Source organism: Peromyscus maniculatus, chromosome 13 (genome assembly GCF_049852395.1).
Source record: "Peromyscus maniculatus bairdii isolate BWxNUB_F1_BW_parent chromosome 13, HU_Pman_BW_mat_3.1, whole genome shotgun sequence".
Classification (NCBI taxonomy): Eukaryota; Metazoa; Chordata; class Mammalia; order Rodentia; family Cricetidae; genus Peromyscus; species Peromyscus maniculatus.
In genome coordinates this window covers 27,281,579-27,300,045 of record NC_134864.1, presented here as the reverse complement: position 1 = coordinate 27,300,045, position 18,467 = coordinate 27,281,579, and the positions used below count along the sequence as shown (strand labels likewise).

At 41.4% G+C, this 18,467-nt stretch overlaps 1 protein-coding gene across 50 annotated transcripts in view; it reads right to left on the bottom strand.

Annotated features, from left to right (window-relative positions):
* The window catches only part of Epb41l3 (erythrocyte membrane protein band 4.1 like 3), a 231,463-nt gene that overhangs the window by 81,735 nt on the left and 131,261 nt on the right, over positions 1-18,467 (bottom strand). For 45 of the 50 annotated variants that reach the window (XM_076549836.1, XM_076549853.1, XM_076549848.1 and 42 more), the window contains exons 2-3: positions 6,639-6,841; positions 2,386-2,583 (exon numbers count right to left, since the gene is read on the bottom strand). In XM_076549836.1, coding sequence (XP_076405951.1) covers positions 2,386-2,583; positions 6,639-6,830 — 390 coding nt within the window. In that variant the 5' untranslated portion in view covers positions 6,831-6,841. The remainder of the gene's footprint in view (positions 1-2,385; positions 2,584-6,638; positions 6,842-18,467) is intronic. The other 5 variants (XM_076549878.1, XM_076549877.1, XM_076549880.1 and 2 more) reach the window with 1 other exon arrangement.

Genomic DNA, 18,467 nt, shown 5'->3' with positions numbered 1-18,467 from the left:
TATTTTGTTGTTTATTTACTTGAGAGAGAGAGAGAGAGAGAGAGAGAGAGAGAGAGAGAGAGAGAGAGAGAGAACGAGAACATATACAAAGTTGGGTAGGTAGAAAGGTGGGGAGGATCTGGGAGGAATTGACAGAAAGTAAAACATGATCAAAATAAAATATATTGTGAGAATTTTTTTTCAATAAAAAGTTTTTAAAATGTATGCTTAAAAATCTTTCCAATTTATAATGTCACGAATGAAAGACCAACATGGAAATGTCACTCAAAATTATCACAGTGATACTAAAGGTAACAATAAATTATCAAGTTAGTTATCAAATAAGGATTCTATACTTAAAATCACAGTGATTATCTATAAGGAACACAAGGCATTAGGCATCAATTAAATTGGCAGAATGATAAATGTTATCTGTCATCCTCAAGGCATTAGGTCTAAACATGAAATTTTTTCCATCTAGAATCTTCCATAGAAAACTGACTGCCATAACTAAAGGATGATAAAGCAACCCATTTATTCCATTATATAAATGCAATTAAAGCTAAGGGCAAAGCTTCTCTTCACACAGCAAATTTTTCCATAAAGTGGATCGTCATAGGAAAAAATATAATCTCTCATGAGACTGTTGAGGCCCTCTAAGCTACATGGCAAAACCCAGCTACAGGCACCCATAATTAACATCTAAATCAGCTACTGCAGGCATTGATTGAAAAAAAACTATTAAAAATCAGAGCTAGCAAAATATAAGAAATAGACCTGTGCTCAGCAGACTCGTAGGGTACCTAATATGTACTGCACCAACCCATCAACTTTTATATAACTAAATTTTATCTCCATCAGCACATGACAGATTAAGTAACTTTATTTAATGTAAGAATTCAATTTCCTATGTTCCTACAATCTGAAATAATTAAGCAATCCATCCCTTACTCCCATCAAGATGACACTAACTCTGAAATGAATTTGAATGTTCTGTTGCAAACAAACAAAAAAAACAAACAAACAAACAAAAAACATTGTGTACAGAAGTGCATTACGTTGTGCAATATTTGTTTAACCATGCAAAGATATGACACATCCATCCATTTAACTATGTAAAGACATGTTGCATTTGTTTATGTTGCAGAATACTTGTTTAACTATGTACGTATATGTTGCATTTGTTTAGTTATATAAAGGTGTGTTGCTGTTTCACCTTGCCTGCCTAAGGTACCTGATTGGTCTAATAAGAAGCTGAATGGCCAGTAGCAAGGGAGGAGGTATAGATGGGACTTCTGGGCATGGAGAGTAAGTAGGAAGAGGAATTTAGACTAAAATTTAGACTGAAAAAAAAAAAAGAGATGCCAGGGGCCAGACAGACAGACACAAGAGGAAGCAGGAAAGTAAGATATACAGAATGTAAGAAAGGTAAAAAGCCCTGAGGCAAAATGTAGATGAATAGGAACAGGATAAATTAAGTTAAAAGAGCTACTGGGACAAGCCTAAGGTAGGACAGAGCATTCATAATTGAGAATAAGTCTCTGTGTCTTTATTTGGAAGCTGGATGGTAGTCCAAAGAAAATGCCAACCACAGCATTATGCAAAATATAACTGGAAGGATAAATGGGTTCCAAGCAGAAGAAAAAGTGATGGGAGCCAGAGAGATGGCTCAGTGGTTAACAATTCTTCCAGGGGATCTGAGTTCAGTTTCCAACACTCACTCCTGCAGCTCACAAGTACTCATACTCCCTGCTCCATGGGATCTGACACCCTCTTCTGGTCTCTTCGGGTACTGCACTCATGTATACATACACTCACACAGATAAACACAAGCATATATAATTTTAAAAATAAAAATCTTTTTAAAAAGAAGAGAGGAAGAGGGGATGGGGCAGACAAATGTGTAATGTGAGAACTACACACACAGCAAAGAGAAGTATAATATTATAATACATGGAGACTCAGAGTCTACCACATATGATTTTTGTCTTTTTAAATAATTACTCAGAAATAAAAGGACATGATCATTTTAAAGTTATCTAACTACTATTATGTAAAGAATTTACACTGGGTGTCTGGACCATAAATTATGCCAACAGAAAAAGTAAAACTGAAGTGTTGTTCATAGCCAGAACATAAACGCAAAGTGCATTTTTAAGTTTATAATGTCTTTGTTTCTGACATGGAAAAACGCTAAGAGAGCCCATCTGTTTTTGTTTTTATATATACTATCACATTTTACTTTTGACTGTAACATTTTTGGACACTGAAAACTTGTAGTAATTTAATCTCCTGTTAGAGTTGAATAACTGCATTTTGAGTCTAGACGAGTAAGTTTCCCGAGTTCCGGGAAATGGCATCTTGTTCCATTTTGTAGCAGTTTCCTGCTTTTAAGTGCACACTTACGTCCACGTCGCAGCTGTATTCTGATCCATCCAGAAGTGTCACTTTGCACTGCATGCTTTTAGGCCTTTTCACGATCTTTAATGGGGACCGTGAGAGTTTGCTGCTGGATGATTTCTGAGAGAGTTTATCGTCTTCAAACTGCTGATACTCAAGTTGTTTTGCAGCTGCGGCAGCGAAGTCCCGGTCCTTGTCGCTGACCTGTGGACACCAACAATGAGCACCTTTCATAACAGACAGGAAATGGAGACTGAGTTGCAGAGATACCGCACAGCTCCAGGGAGACAGGCTGCGGTCCCGTTTCCTAGAGGATGTGAGCTGTCTCAACTAGGATGCTAGGAGTAGATACACAGATTTAAATATTTCTGAAGGCCAGTTACACCTAAATAATCCCACCCACTTACAGGTACCACTAGGGCCCGTTCTCAGCTGACCCAAGACTTAATAGAGAAGAGAATATAATTCAAAGGCATTGGATGGCGAAGGTCTCAAAAACACTAGTTTTCATAACTCATTGGATTCTTCTGCATTAATGGATCTGTTAGATCCATCCCTCCCCCATACACTTACAAGATATAAATGTTAAGGCTTAGAGAGCTGTGTTAATCTTGTCAGTAATTTTACAAGTGCTAAAACACTTGATTCTGCTCTGAATCAGTTCTCTGAAGTCAGCAGTGCTGAAGTTCAACACAATGTAATCCCCTGGGTCTGTTCTCTTCCCGGTAATGAGCTGGTGTGAGGACAGATCAAAAGTGTGTGAAGCTTTAATCTGCTGAATCTCTATAGTCTGTTCTAGGACAGTCTCACAACTGCAGAGAAACATTCTATGGACCATGAACTTCTTCCCTAGCCAGCTCCCCAGCATCTCTGAATACTGCTCCCCAGATGTTTCTCCACCCTTCTTCTATCTGATCACCACAATGGTGGCATGCAAACCTGATTCATGGCTGGATGGTTTGTAACACCAACAATGCACAGAAAAAGACACCAATGTTCAGGGCTGACTCTCAGAATAAACACAGCATTTCTCACACAGATGACCGTCAGCCAGGTACTCAAAGTGCCTGGGATCTTGAGTAGATACAGAATTGATGGTTTATTATTTCAACTTTTACTGCTTTCTACTATTTTATGAGCAGAGTCATTTTAGTGTATTAGTTTTAGACCTTTGGTATAGATTTCTGTTTTCCCTACATTTTCTACCTTGATTTTCATAGACAAGATTAAGAATACAGTCCTTTCTTTTACCAAAACTGTCCATGAATTATAAGCAGTTCTTAACATAAGACAATTTTGACAAATTTCTAAAAAAAAAAAAAACCCAAAACCTAAAGTGGTGAATGTCTGTTTTTCTATGTATGTATTCTAAATCACTGATGCAGGAGGATGACAAGTTGGAGGCCTACCTTAAAACAACTAAATAAACAATGACTGAATGGCCAACTTGAAAAGCCAAGGTAATTGAGAAAGTAAACTTCAACAAGTCAATAAACTAAAAACAAGACAAAACAAAAACCCATTTTGACAACTCACTCCAACAATTTTGACTGTATGAAAGCATCAAAATGATCAATGCAAGAAAGCTATGAAATGTCATTATCTGTCTTTGACATAGTTTAGGGAGAAGTACAGTAATCCTGGAATTATCAACCATGATACATCTTATCATGTGTATAATTTATATACAATCTCAACATACTTAAATTGTTGTCTCCTTACAGGCAAAGCCAATTGATGCTACTTTGAAGTTAAATTTTGCTGGAATCACCATTTTCTATATACCACACAAGATAAGACTTTGTTTTCCCACCACTAAAAGTATCTGTATGAAAATAAACTCTCTAGCTGAGTTAAGCATTGCTCACTTGTCTTGTGCAGATGTTAAGTGACTATCACTCAAGGACAGATCTTTCTGGAACACATAAAAGAGGAATCTACCACTGAGGCTTTTACAAGCCAAGTCTGGAAAAGCAGACCAAGTTTCTCAAATGAACTGCCAATTATAATCATGTGACGCATGGCTGTCAATCATTTTAGCATACCCTCCTCTCCACTCAGTCTTTCCCGTTGCTCTGATGTGTAGGTACTGCAAACTCAGGTATAAATAAATGAGGAGCCACAGGACCAGGAAGGCTTGGAAATTCAAATCCAGCCACATTTAAATAATCATTCTATGACCAAATATACTGAACTTTATTTCTAACATTGTTTCTAGGTGTAAAGCAAAGATCTTGGTACCTTAAGAATGATTCCTTGTTAACATTTTGTGAAGGTGCAATGTGAGGACCAGAGGCCCCTGAAGCAAAGCAATGGTGGCATGAGACAGGATTTACTCAGGTCTCTGCCCTGTGCATCCAGGCACATTTCCCTCTGCAGGTTCAGTATCACATCCCTTGTTGGTTTCAAATATACGACTATGAGAGATAAAGTACAGTCATGGCCCATGTAACACCACAAAAAGCTCATATATGACAGTGGTCGCTTAAGACATAAGCGCTGAATTGGTTGAAAGGGCTCTGAGGGGAGTTGTGCAGGGGAAATAGGGGGCAGTAGTGGATGTTTCTTTGTGCACGTGTATGAAATTCTCAAGAATAAAGAAAAATTAATGTAAACATATAATTCCTGTCGCTTTGTGATACAGTTGCTGTTGTAAATCCAAAACAATAACCCAGCTCATGTGTCTGTAATGATCTGTATTATCAGATACATGAAAGTCCAGCTGGGACACTAATGTACAGCAAATAATACTTAATGATAAGTTATCATATTATTGGTTCACGGATTTACTGTAATACACTTTTAAACAATATTACAGTGTGGCGTTCCTACTCATAAAAATGTTTACTATGGAACACATTACGCTGTTATGACAGAGCCAGTACACACCTCAGGTTTGCCAAGCCTCTTGACCACATCCTTTCCTTCATTTTTTTTTTTTTTTTTTTTTTTTTTTGGTTTTTCGAGACAGGGTTTCTCTATGTAGCTTTGCGCCTTTCCTGGAACTCACTTGGTAGCCCAGGCTGGCCTCGAACTCACAGAGATCCGCCTGCCTCTGCCTCCCAAGTGCTGGGATTAAAGGCGTGCGCCACCACCGCCCGGCCTTTCCTTCATTTTTTAAAGATTTATTTATTTTGTTTTATGTGTGTGAGTGCTTTGCCTGCATGTATGTATGTGCACTACCTGGTACCTGCAGGTCAGAAAAGAAATTATAATCTCCTGGAACTTAAGTTCTGGAGGTTGTGAGCAATGGTACATATTCTGGGAACTGAACCCAGACCTTCTGCAAGAGCAGCCAGTGCTCTTAATTGCCGGGCCATCTGTCCAGTCCCATTCATGCTAGCTAAAAAACAGAACTTGCAAATGCCATGTGACCACAGTAAAATACTCTGCCTCATAAACAAGAGTTCACAATGTCATAGCAACATGTTGTAATGCTGTGGGTTCTGGAGTCTTTCACTCACAGGCTAACTTTATGACCATTCACTAAACATCTTCTAAAATTTCTAACTACGCAAACCCTTCAGAACATGAAGAAGTCAGTCACTTGATTCCTTTACCATGCACAATTTAGCACTCTAAAATATGCAGGGTTTTTTGAAGTTTCAAGACTATACTGATTCATCCTAGTCACCATCATACTTTATTCTTTTGATTTTATTTACATAGTTATACTGACTTATTGATGTTTCTTCATTTTGATCGTAGTGGGGATGGAACCAAACTTCCACAGGCTAGGTGTGCACCCCACCACTGAGCTCCATCTCACAAAGGGCAGAGGTAATTGCTCCTGACATCGCCAACATGCTTAAGGAACAGCAATGAACTTACAAATGTATCTGACGGAGAGAGAGTCCTATCCAAATAAACAGTCACTAAAAGTAGATGGCAATGTTTGGGTCAGAGCAAGAGCTGGGAAAATTAATTCTGCCTTCACGTGTTACAGCTTGAAATAAAAAGAGTTAGAGGCATAACTACAGCTGCCAGCTTACTACCTGCCCATCCCGGTAAACTCAGATCTAGGGAGAATTTCCAGTCTGGAGTTCAGCTGAGTGTTAACCGTTTTAATCAAAGGCAGGATGTACCACTCCAGGCTGAGGAATGTCACTCACTGAAAGCCTTCAACAGCAACACCATTAACCCCTGGGGTGAGAGGGCAAAAGCAGGTGACCTTGATAGTTGCCCTTCGGGCTGAGATGAAGCAGCACTGCTCAGCCAGGTCCCCCGACTGACCCTCCCCAGAGATGCTCCAGGCTCACCTCCCTCTTCACCGGGGTGCTGTGTGCAGCAGCTGCAGGAAACTGCTCAAGTGCTGGCGGCTCCTCGCTGCTTCCACTGGGAGGCTCAGGTCCGGGCTGTGCCCCTGCCTGTCCCTGAGGCCCTGCTGCCTCCTGAGGCTCAGCCTCCTGGTCTGGCTTGGATTCTGAGTCTGATCCCGATTCGGTCGTCATGGTTGATTGTTCTGCAAGCAGAAAGAGAGGCAAGGGCCTGTCACTAGGGTGCGATGATGTTCCAGGAGATCCAGGATGAAAGGGAGGATAGGGGGAGAGCTGTGCCACAGCCAGGCACAGTCCTACACTGCACCCCAGAGAGGCACCGCGTAGAGGTACCACAAAGAGTGGTATTCACAGTGGCTCAAAATGGACACGTAAAACACTGTGAAGCCATTGAGAAAATGTCTTCATAACACTGGGCTGTCGGTAAGTCTGTAGCATATATTCTGAATTAGTGATTGACAGAAGAGGGTGCAGCCCATTGTGGGTGACGCCAACCCTGGGCTGGTGGTCCTGGGTTCTGTAAGAAAGCAGACTGAGCAAGCCATGGTGAGCAAACCAGTAAACAACACCCCTCCTTGGCCTCTGCTTTAGCTCCTGCCTCCAGGTTCCTGCCCTGCTTGGGTTCCTGTCCTGACTTCCTGCAATAATGAACAGTGACTTGGACAGGTAAGCCAAATAAACCCTTTTACCCCCAACTTGCTTTTGGTCATGGTGTTTCATCATAGCAACAGAAACCCTAACTGGGATAAACACAAACTAAAAATTAATCTGTTATGATCAACAGGGTCTCTTCATAATAGATTGCTGTGGATATCACTCTGTGTAAATAAACACTGATTGGCCAGTAGCCAGACAGGAAGTATAGGAGGGACTAACAGAGAGGAGAATTGAGGGAACAGGAAGGCAGGGGGAGAGATTGCTGGAGCCGCCACCAGGACAAGGAAGATGTAAGGTACCAATAAGCCACGAGCCACGTGGCAAAGTATAAATTAATAGAAATGGGCTAAATATAAGAGTAAGAGCTACACAATGATAGGCCTGAGCTAATGGCCAAGCAGTTTAAATAATGTAAGAGTCTGTGTGTTTATTTTATAAGTGGGCTCTGGGACTGGCGAGAATTGGCGGGAGCTGGAGAGAAACTCTCCAGCTACAATAGATCGTGGCTGCAGACGAAATTTCAAAATCATCACACTAATTAGGGTAGCAGATGAGGAGTATGTGCTTGCTGAATCTGTATATTCTAATACCTGTGAAGGACGAGCTGTAAGATTAGATATTCCACTGTCTTCTCAACCTCTAAATGGAGGACTCTCCCACCCCCAAATCTATAGATTCTTCTAGAAACAGTAAATGCCTTTCTTATTTGTTTTCACCTAATTCTGCTATTTCTTTTTGAATTAAAATATGCAAATACACAGAATAATATGCTTCACACCAGCAGCATATTATTATGTGGCTTCAGGGCATCATATGTCCCTGTCTCTGCCTCCCTCCCATGTCTTTCCTGGCTCCTTCCTACTGCCTGTGAACACTGAAAGATGATGCTGTCTCACACCTCACAAAAACTTCAAAAAAAAAAAATCTTCATGAGTAATACGCTGCTATATCCTAAAAACATCTAGGGTCACAAAACCACCACCTAACACAGTGCTAGGCCAGGCTAGCATTTCATGCCTCAGTTTCCACATGTGCCAAATGAGAAGCCCAAACATGTTCAAACCCAAATAATAGACTTCCTCTTGCTCACAGAAATGCCCTATGTCATAAAGCCCATTCTTTCTGTGTCTAGGAGAGATGTTATGCCAAGCAGATTTGACATTTAAGTAATTTGCATAGGAACAGTAAATAGTCTAGAGATAATATGTCTTTTACAATTTCCTTTCACAATTCTAATCATCTGGTTTAAAAAAAAATATTCAGAGCAAAGGGCTAGTGTAATATCTTAAGTGAAGGACGTATGCCCTGGTATGATATGGGATTATGCAACTATGACCAGTGACTCTACAGGAAACCCATCATTTAGTAATTAAACTATTGCCATAAAGGAACATTACAAACACAAATCAGCGCTTTATCCATACTCTTCATGTAGGGTTCCTGCTCTCAGTCACCGGCTAGTTCTTCTGTTGAATAAAAGACATATCAACTTGGCATGTGCTGAGCCACCCTAAGCAATGTAAATTTCAAACCCTGAACAAGACTGTGCGCTACACTGTTATTACACATTAGCTTTTTAAACACATCTTGAAAGCAAACACTGCCTTTCCTTGGCCTGCTTATTCTGGAAGCTGGTATGAGTATGAAGGAATCGTGTGTGTGTGTGTGTGTGTGTGTGTGTGTGTGTGTGTGTGTGTGTGTTGGGGGAGGGTTAGCATTGTGAAATTCAGATTCTGTGATGAATTTCAGGAAAGTGAAAGATAGTTCTAGCAGTGAATTCATCTGAGGACCAAAGGCAAGCCAGTTAATATGGTTTACCAGCAATTACAACACAGGACCACCACCCCCACACACATACCCTGCCTTCTAGCCCCAAGGACTACAACATCTAAGGCAGTGCATCTCAACCTTCCTAATGCTGTGACCCTTTAATACAGCTCCTCATGTTGTAGTGATGCCAAACCATAAAATTATTTCATTGCTACCTTATAATTGTAATTGTCCTACTATTATGAATTGTAATATAAATATCTGATGTGACCCCTCTGGGAGTCACAACCCACAGGTTGAGAACCACCATTCTAAGGTAAACCCCATTTCCTCCTGTCTTCTTTTAGTTCAACTATCATTCTTCCTAGCTTGAGGATGTGAAGAGATGTGAGGACAGGATCAAGTCCGGACAATAAGACAACTGAAAATACATACTAGGCACCATTACTGGGTCCAGGATCTATGGTTGGATAGGTCATGGGCTGTAAAGGAGAACCTAATATTACCATCCTGTTAAGTGGACATAGTAATAAACAGACGGCTAATAACTTATCTTTACACCCGTAGATACTGCATCTACAAGACATCATCCATGAAGTTTCTTTTTGCAGTAGATGGTGATTAACACAGAGACCCACGATTGGCCAAGGGGCAAAAAGTGAGAGAGTTCAGAATGCTCAGCCCTAACTGGGGCATCTACATCACACCTCCTCCTCCCAAGGCTCAGGAACCATTGAGGAAGAGGAGGCAAAAAGACCCTAAGAGCCAGAAGTGGCGAACACTAGAGCAGCTGTACACATGAGCTTACAGCAATTATGACAGCACACACAGAACCTGTGCAAACTCAAGACGGATGGACAAAACCCCCACATGGAGTCAAGAGGTGGGCAGGAAGTCCCACCCATAAATGAGGAGCTTTTGGCCACTGAAAGCTGCTGGAAGAGGAAAACTAGGTGTTCTTGGAGAGTGTGGTCCCTGATAGGTGGTCCATGCTCTGGGGGATGGTCCTGCGCCCAAGTATACGGGTAGCACAAGTTGGATTCAGTAATTTAAATCTTCTTTAAAAAGAGACAATGCTTGGTAGGTAGGGAAGAGACAAGTAGATCTGGGAGGAGCTTGGGTAAAGATGATTGGATATATTGTGTTGAGTTCTCAAAGAACTCATAAAAACATTTTTAAAATGTTATTCGATGCCTAGGCCATCTTTATAAAGACAAGCCAGTTGTCCTAGGCTTCCACCTTGGCTGGAAAATGATAACTAATTACAGTTTCCTTAGACACACGAGGACATCAGAGCTGCCACCTGTTTCTGATTGTTCTATGAGACAGTAATGTCTTCTTAAGCACACACACCTACAGCCAGTGTACTACACAAAAGGCAGATCCAGCTCGCCCCTTCAGCTACTAGCTTGTTTCTCTCTCACTCTCTCTCTTGTCTCCTCTTTTCTCCACTACCACCCCATTCCAGCTGGTGATTCCACCATGGCACTGGTGTGGCTCTTACAGCCAATATAACAGACCATCAGGACATGCCTGTTCCTCATCTGATGACCTGGCAGCCCTGACTCTGAAAGTAGGCATCCTTGTCAACACAACTGTTGGTTTGGGGCTTGGGACACACCATTCATTCTGGCTCTCTTCCTGCCTGGGGCCCCTCCTCTTCTGAGCTGCAAGCTGCTTTTCTAGGCTAGCCCTACATTCAGTCCAATCAGGGAACTCTATTCTGGACCTTCTTCTCCAAGTTTTCTCCATAGTAGGGTTCCCTAGGCTGTAAATATTTCCTGTGTTCTATGTCCCTATCCCCAGCTCAGATCTCTGTTCTGTGCTCAGAGCGGGGATCAAAACCACCCACTTGCCAACATCCTGAAGCCTTTCTTGCTCTCTCTCCCAAAGCTGTTTCTCCATATCCTCCTCTCCCTTGCCTCAGAAATGGCAATGTTGTTTTCTTCAAGTCACGTTTCCAGAAACCTGATATTTCCCTTACCTTATTTATCTAACTTAAAAAATGATAATTCTATTTCCCAAATCCACTTGGAACTGGCTCCCTGCCACTATGTGAGCCCCATGATTTCTCTACTAATTCATTTTTACCCCCAATTCTCTTCCCAGTTCCACTGCTGCTCACCTCTGTCTAATCTTCATAAAACCTAAGTCCAATCTATGACTCACTGGTGGGAACCATTTAATAGCTTCCCAGTGCACACGAGTAAAATCTAAAAAGTTATGACTAGGACCCAACACCCTGCTTGGTGGTCACTGTCAATTCCCTCAAAACACAAAATGGGCTCTCTTTACATATCTAAATCATACCAGTCTTCTAGAAGCCCCAAGGTTTTGGAGACATGGAAGACTTTTTTTTCCTTGCTCTTAAATTGTCAGTTTTCCATTCTTCAAGTGTTGGCAGAAAAGCCCTCCTTGGTCACACAGCTGTTTTATTTGTGTCTTAAGAGTTTCCTCTCTACAATCACCCAATATCGTAGTCATTCTCTGCTCTCTTGAAATTTTATCTATATATCTCACAGTGAGATTCATGTGTAATTATGCTCCAATATCCTCAGCATCAAAATATAGCCAAGCACATGGTACTATAATAATTATTTGCAGAAACTAACTTCTTTTATTCTTATGTATATATACTTAAAGACATAAAACTCTTCCTCTTAAGCAGGTCAAGGTACACAACTGTCTCGCTCATGAAGAGGGCCTAGTCCAGTCCCATGGAGGCTCCACAGCTATTGGTCCACAGTTCATGAGTTCCACCAGTTTGGTTTGGTGGGGGCCCCTGGCAGTGAGATCACGATCTATCCCTGGTGTATGAGCAGGCTTTTTGCAGCCCAGTGCCTATGGTGGGATACCTTACATAGCCTTGGAGCAGGGGGAGGGCTTGGACCTGCCTCAACTGAATGTACCAGGCTTTGCTGACTCCCCATGGAAGTCTTTGCCTTGGAGGAGGTAGGAATGGGGGTTGAGTTGGGGGGAGAACACTGGGGGTAGGAGAACGGAGGAGAGGGGGATCTGTGATTGACATGTAAAATGAATAGAAAATTTCTTAATAATAAAAAAATTAAAAAAAACTCTTCCTCATATTTTTAACCTTTGGGGAAAGTATCTCTAATAATTAGAGATTTTTGTTTTGTTAAGTAAAGAGAACTCAGCTAAGTTTCTGAACTGAAAACCCTGCAAAGTAAAGATTTACACAAAGAATACAAATTACATAAATATGTCTGGGAAATGTGAAAAAAGAAACATTTGTGTTTCCTGTTACCCAGTGAGAAACAAGAGGCTACAGTGAGCACTAAGGCAGCAGCCTACTGGGATGCTATTGATCTCCTCACTATGCTTTTGTCAGTAGAATGAAAAGCTTCCTATAGAATCAAAGGCAAAGGTTTAGCTACTTCACAAGATCTCTATACACAACAAACAAAACATCAGTCACTAAGTCATAAGAATAGAAAAACACAAATGACTATGAGAAGAGGCGTATTTTAACTAAAGCTCTACTTTTTCTATATCAAGGGAGTCCTTACATATAAATCATGTTCATGTTATCAAAATAATTTTGAGTATCACAAAGGCCTTTTTATTATGTTTTATGAATGAATATTATATTCAGGATTCTTTGTTGTGTTATTATGAGTAGCTTAGCAAATGGCAGCTATAACTTAATAATTGGATGTCAACATTGTTACAAAGGACAGGCGAGACGACCCAGCAGGTAAGGGCACTTGCCAACAAGCCAGGGGACCTGAGTTCAACCTTCAAAACCCACAGGGCAGAAGGAAAGGACTGACTCCTTGAAATTGTCTTCTGACCTCTACTTGTGTGCCATCCCGCATGAACACACACTTGCACACATATACATGTACACACACACACACACACACACACACAGAGACACACACACTAAATGTAATAGAAAATTTAAAACAAATAAACTATGAACAATTAAAAATATAGAATATCACTGGGTGGTGATGGTGCATACTTTTAATCCTAGCACTTGGGATCTCTGAGTTTGAGGCCATCCTGGTCTCCAGAGAGAGTTCCAGGACAGCCAGACACACACACACACACACACACACACACACACACAAAAAAAAAAAAAAAAAAAAAAAAAGACACTGTCTGGAAAAACAAAACAAAAACAAAAAGTCTAGAATCTCATTTCAAGCTGTAAACGTTTCAATCTGTTTCTTTTTATAATCTTTATGGATGTAATACATGGAAATAAGTGTCAGCAAATAAGTGTATTATAAGTGTCATGTATGATGTTGCATGGATAACTTATGTGTTTTAGTTGTCTGAGAAGCACAGACTAGAAATAAGTTTCTTCCCTGATGCATGAGGTGAGACAGGTGCAGTGATTGGGGCTCAAGCATGGAAGAGAAGGCAGAGACACAGATCTTCCCACTGGACTCAGCAAATCCGTTCCTTTCATGGATTTCTGTGATCCTTTATGTGATTTCTCCTTGCTCTTTACTGTTTAGTCAACACATTTAAAAAAGTGAACCTGTACCACAGATATCACACATCAATGTAGGATAAACTTGTAGTTAAAAAGTTATCAACTATGGAGACTGAAGCCACAGTGTGAGAAAGTGCTCACTGTGTGAGGAAGCACAATACTTGATCTAGGATCCCAGCATCCACACACACAGTCAGATGTGGTGGGGTGTGTATTATCCCAGTGCTGGGTGGGCAGAGACAGGCAGATCCAGAGCTCACTGGCCAGCCAGTCTAGCAGGTTAAGTGAGAGATCCCATCTTGGAAAATATGGTGGAAAATGAGAGAGAAAGACCCCGAAAGTTGACCTCTGATCCCTAAATGTGTGCACTGTAGCTGTATGTGTGCACAAACACATGTGTGCATGTGCGCACATACAACGTACAAAAACAGAAACTCTTAACTATGCATCAAAACTGGTATCTCTCTAAACATAACATCACTCTCCAGGGTCACTCAACCTGAATTGTAAGAGGAAATGTAAAGAAATATTCCAGGGTTGATGTCAATGTTCTAATTCTAGTTATGAATCTAGTTCTTGCTTTGTCTTTAATTCTAAGACTTGTCTCCAGGGGGCGAGTTTTTATGTCCACTTGACACTGGCTAGAGTCATTTGGGAAGAGGGAACCTCAAATGAGAAGAAGCCCCCATCAGCTTAGCCGGTGCGCAGGCCTTCATTTTCTTGATTAATGATGGATGTGGGGGGAACATGTTCACCATAGGTGGTGCCACCTTGGACTGGTGGGATTGAGGTGTACAAGTAAGCAAGCCGAGCAAGCCACGAAGAGCAAGTCAGTGAGCAGCACCTCTCGTGGCCTCTGCATCAGCTCCTGCCTCCATGCTCCTGCCCTGTGGGAGTCCTTGCCCTGACTTCCTCTGATGATGGATTGTGATGAATGTGGAAGTGTATGTAAAATAAACGCTTTCCGCTTCAAGTTGCTTTCTCACAGCAACAGAAACCCTAAGACAGCCGGCCACGGGCAAGTGAAAGGAAAGTACAAAATGTGTGGATTCTAACAGCCACCCATAAGCTATTTAAATAAAAAATAACTTAGCATAATTTTTTACCTATGAATATCCCATATAACACCTTGTCTATCACCTACTATATGAATGACAGAACTTCATACCTCAAAATAAACGTGCATGCCACCATCCAATCTTTCTTAGGCATGTTACTGTTTCCAGCCCCACACAGGTAATAGAGTGAGTGAAAAACACTGCTGTAATTTGATGACCTTTTATAAAATTGAACTTTCAAGGCTATGAGAGACAGCAAAGCAACAAACCTTTAAAATGTAATGCTCTTAATGCTGGACTCTCACTAGAATCAATATCCAATTTCACCTACATAAAAGGACATAAGTTCATATTACACACACACACACACACACACACACACACACACACACACACACACACACACACAATGAACCCACCCTGTTGGCCTCGATGATTAAATTCAATTCCCTTCCCTACCTATATGCCAATATAACCAAGAAACAAATGTTTTAAATAGCAACCAGAATGAATCAACTAAGGAGAGTTCTTCTACCTCGGTTATTTCACTAAGTTCATACTATTCCTTCACTACTGCACCTCAATATCAAAACATTTCTTTAAATTAGATTTTCATGTTTACCGCTGGTCTGGGTCTTCTTTCTCTTCATCACACCTTGCTTTCTTGGCAGTAACTTACATCACCTTCCCCTTGCAGTAAAGGACTGTGACCACGGAGCTCTATTCACCCAGGCTGAAAAGCCTCAACTGTGGTGTATGAGAAGACAGCAGGACCCTCTCACCTTCCCACTAAACACTTCCTATTTGCTTTTGAACAAATGCTCCAGTGTCAACCAAACAAACCATCAGTACCAAAGAAAAAAATCAACTTGCAACAACTCACAGGAAACCGAAACAATATGCTCTTAGCCTCACAACCCACCCTTCTAAGTAACGCCCACCTCCACTTCCCAGGATGGCCCTGCTACAATTGTTCCTAGGGTCCGAATTCTCTGCTTTTTCTTAGAGCTGAGCTTCTGGGAAGACTCTAGTACTGCACCATATCCTTCTCTTTGCTCAATCTTTACACACTCCCCATTATCCTAGAAAGCTTGCAAAGGTTCCCAGTGACCTTTCAGGAGCCAATAAATCCTAGGTGATACCTAATCTTACAGTGTCCGTGTATGACACTGATGTTTTTCTGTCTTTCTTTTCTGGTTAGTCTGCTTTCAGTTGCCTCTTCCCATCCTCATTTCCATGCCAAGCAGAAATCCGTCTCGCACTTCCCTGTCTTGGAAAGCTTATCCACTTCGATTTCAGATACAAAGACAATTTCAAAATATATGTCCATCCACATGTGTCTTCTCTCTGGATTTCAGATACATCCAGACAGCCGCCATTCTTCCAGCTCTACCTAGATCTCTCATGGGAACCCAAGACCCACCTCTAAGAGGTGACTGCCACCATTCAATCCCCAGTCTGCCCCATGTCAGCCTCACCCACGTCAGCAAGAGGCCTCCACAGGTCTAGCTGTTCACACAGGGTTCACAACACCCCCTTTCTCCTTACCCAGCACTTTAACACAGGCCACACATTGCCTATTGAGTTTGTTTAAAGAAATAGTGGAAGGCAGATAAGGAGTCAAAGGCAGAGACTACCCATCAGGTAAAAGCAGACCAACAATAAAGATCACACATACTTGTGCAAGATCACCAGGTCTGCTGTCCATGGGACAGGAGACGTGTGGGGGGAGGGGTGACTGTTAAGCAAGGAGGGGGAGGTAAGTGAAGAAGGTTTTCTGTTCTCATCCTAAGCCTTCACTTGTTACATGACAAACATGGTGGCATTCATAAGGATCATTAGGATCAAAGGGGCCAGCTGGACTCTGTCACCATTCAGTTCAAAAGCAGACCAAAGAATGATGGCCAGCAGTGGCCTAGTTACTCTTCAAAATGCCCAACAGCCACGTGCAGGGCTGCTCATCAACTATCTTAGAAAATGTTGACAGCACAGAGTTGAAATACTGCTTATTGCTAATAGCAGGTACAATCTACACACACACACACACACACACACACACACACACACACACACACACACACGTACACATATATATGTAAACACAGACACACACACATATGTCCATACTAAGTTTAAATCATATAAGCCAACATCTCAACTCTGATAGCATTGACTAAGGTGTAAAGACAACACAAGAAGAAGAAAGTTGGAATTTTTTTTTTTTTTTTTTTTTTTTTTTTTTTTTTTTGGTTTTTCGAGACAGGGTTTCTCTGTGTAGCTTTGCGCCTTTCCTGGAGCTCACTTGGTAGCCCAGGCTGGCCTCGAACTCACAGAGATCCGCCTGGCTCTGCCTCCCGAGTGCTGGGATTAAAGGCATGCGCCACCAACGCCCGGCGAAAGTTGGAATTTTTATGAAGGAGTTCTAAGTCAAAACTGTGGCCATTGCAAACTTGGGAAGACAGGATCCACCAACAGGGGGATGACTTTTACTACCATGTCACACCTGCAATTCAGTGTTGTGACTTGGAAAGTTAACAAGACCAAATACGTAAGTAAGTAAATAGATACAACAGTCCTCTACTTCAAGAAGACTCACTCTGAGTGGTGACCCCGAGAGGCAAACCAATCCCTGTGTTAGGCTAGAACTCAGCCCAGGAAGGGGGCGATCAGCAGATCTGCGGAGGCAGAAAGCATTTCCACAAGAAACAATACACATTTGATAGAAACACACTCACCTTCAGTCCCTAATTAAGTTACTAATTTTAAGCTTCAGATGTCATTAAAGCCTAAGTCAACTTCAGAAAAATTAAAGAGAAACTGGAGATAAAAATATCAAGGAAGTACTGTAACAGACTGGCACAGTGGTAGAGGAAGAGAGTGCAAAGTAGTCCGGAGACCTGGGTTCTTGACCCACCCATGCCATGAGATCTGTGATCTCTGACAGAATTTGGTTTGACTTGCCGAAACTCCAAAACTCTAGGTTTACTAAGGAACACTGTGGTGGTAACAGCATGAAGTTGGAGGAAGATTTGTTCTGGAAGGGAGGCCAGAAGACATCAACTGACCCTTCTGACTAGGTCTGAGGCACAGTGCTTTCTGGGATAGGTAATCATTAGCACCCTAGCTGCTAAGAAAGCCAGCCTCATTCTACTGCCCAGGTCAGCTGAAGCTTCATTAACTACTGGAGCCCAGTAAGGTTTTATTCAGCTCACTGAAAAAAAAAATGCACTTACTCAGACAACAGGAGAACACTAAAAAACACTTGCACCTAGTAGATTTGAAAACTGGCTCGATTTCTGTATGCTGTTAGCTTTTCAGATTAAAAAGGTTTTAGATCTATGGGTGAGCAGAAAAATTTCCAAATACAGCTTAGAACTCACATTTGGTATACATCTGCATATTTAAAAATATATTGATATGATAATTATATAAGAATAATGTACATCATATCTATCTAGTATTTTTATTTCTAAATAAAATAAATAAAGTGATGCCAGACACTAAAGGGTACAATTCCCTGTCTCTAAAATACTATGGATCTTTCCCTGCTTGTCTTCATAAGTTCCCCAAATACATGTCAATAAAAGATAGTTGGCTTTCCCTCTTGTGAAAGGAAGATTTGAGCCACAAGGGACCTTTAACAGACCTTAGCAACCCTACTGATAGAAGAGACAGGCTCCTGGGGGGGTAGAACTCTCTGGAATCAAGCCTATAGGGGGAATGGCCAGGAAAATGTTGTTCTAGGAGCTTTGCATCCGTGTATTCCATCAAAAGCATGAAGGTCTCCAAGCAGGGACTTTGGACTTGAAAGCTCAGGGAAGGGAAGCTGAGCATCCTTGAGTGTGGCTTGCTATTTCAAAG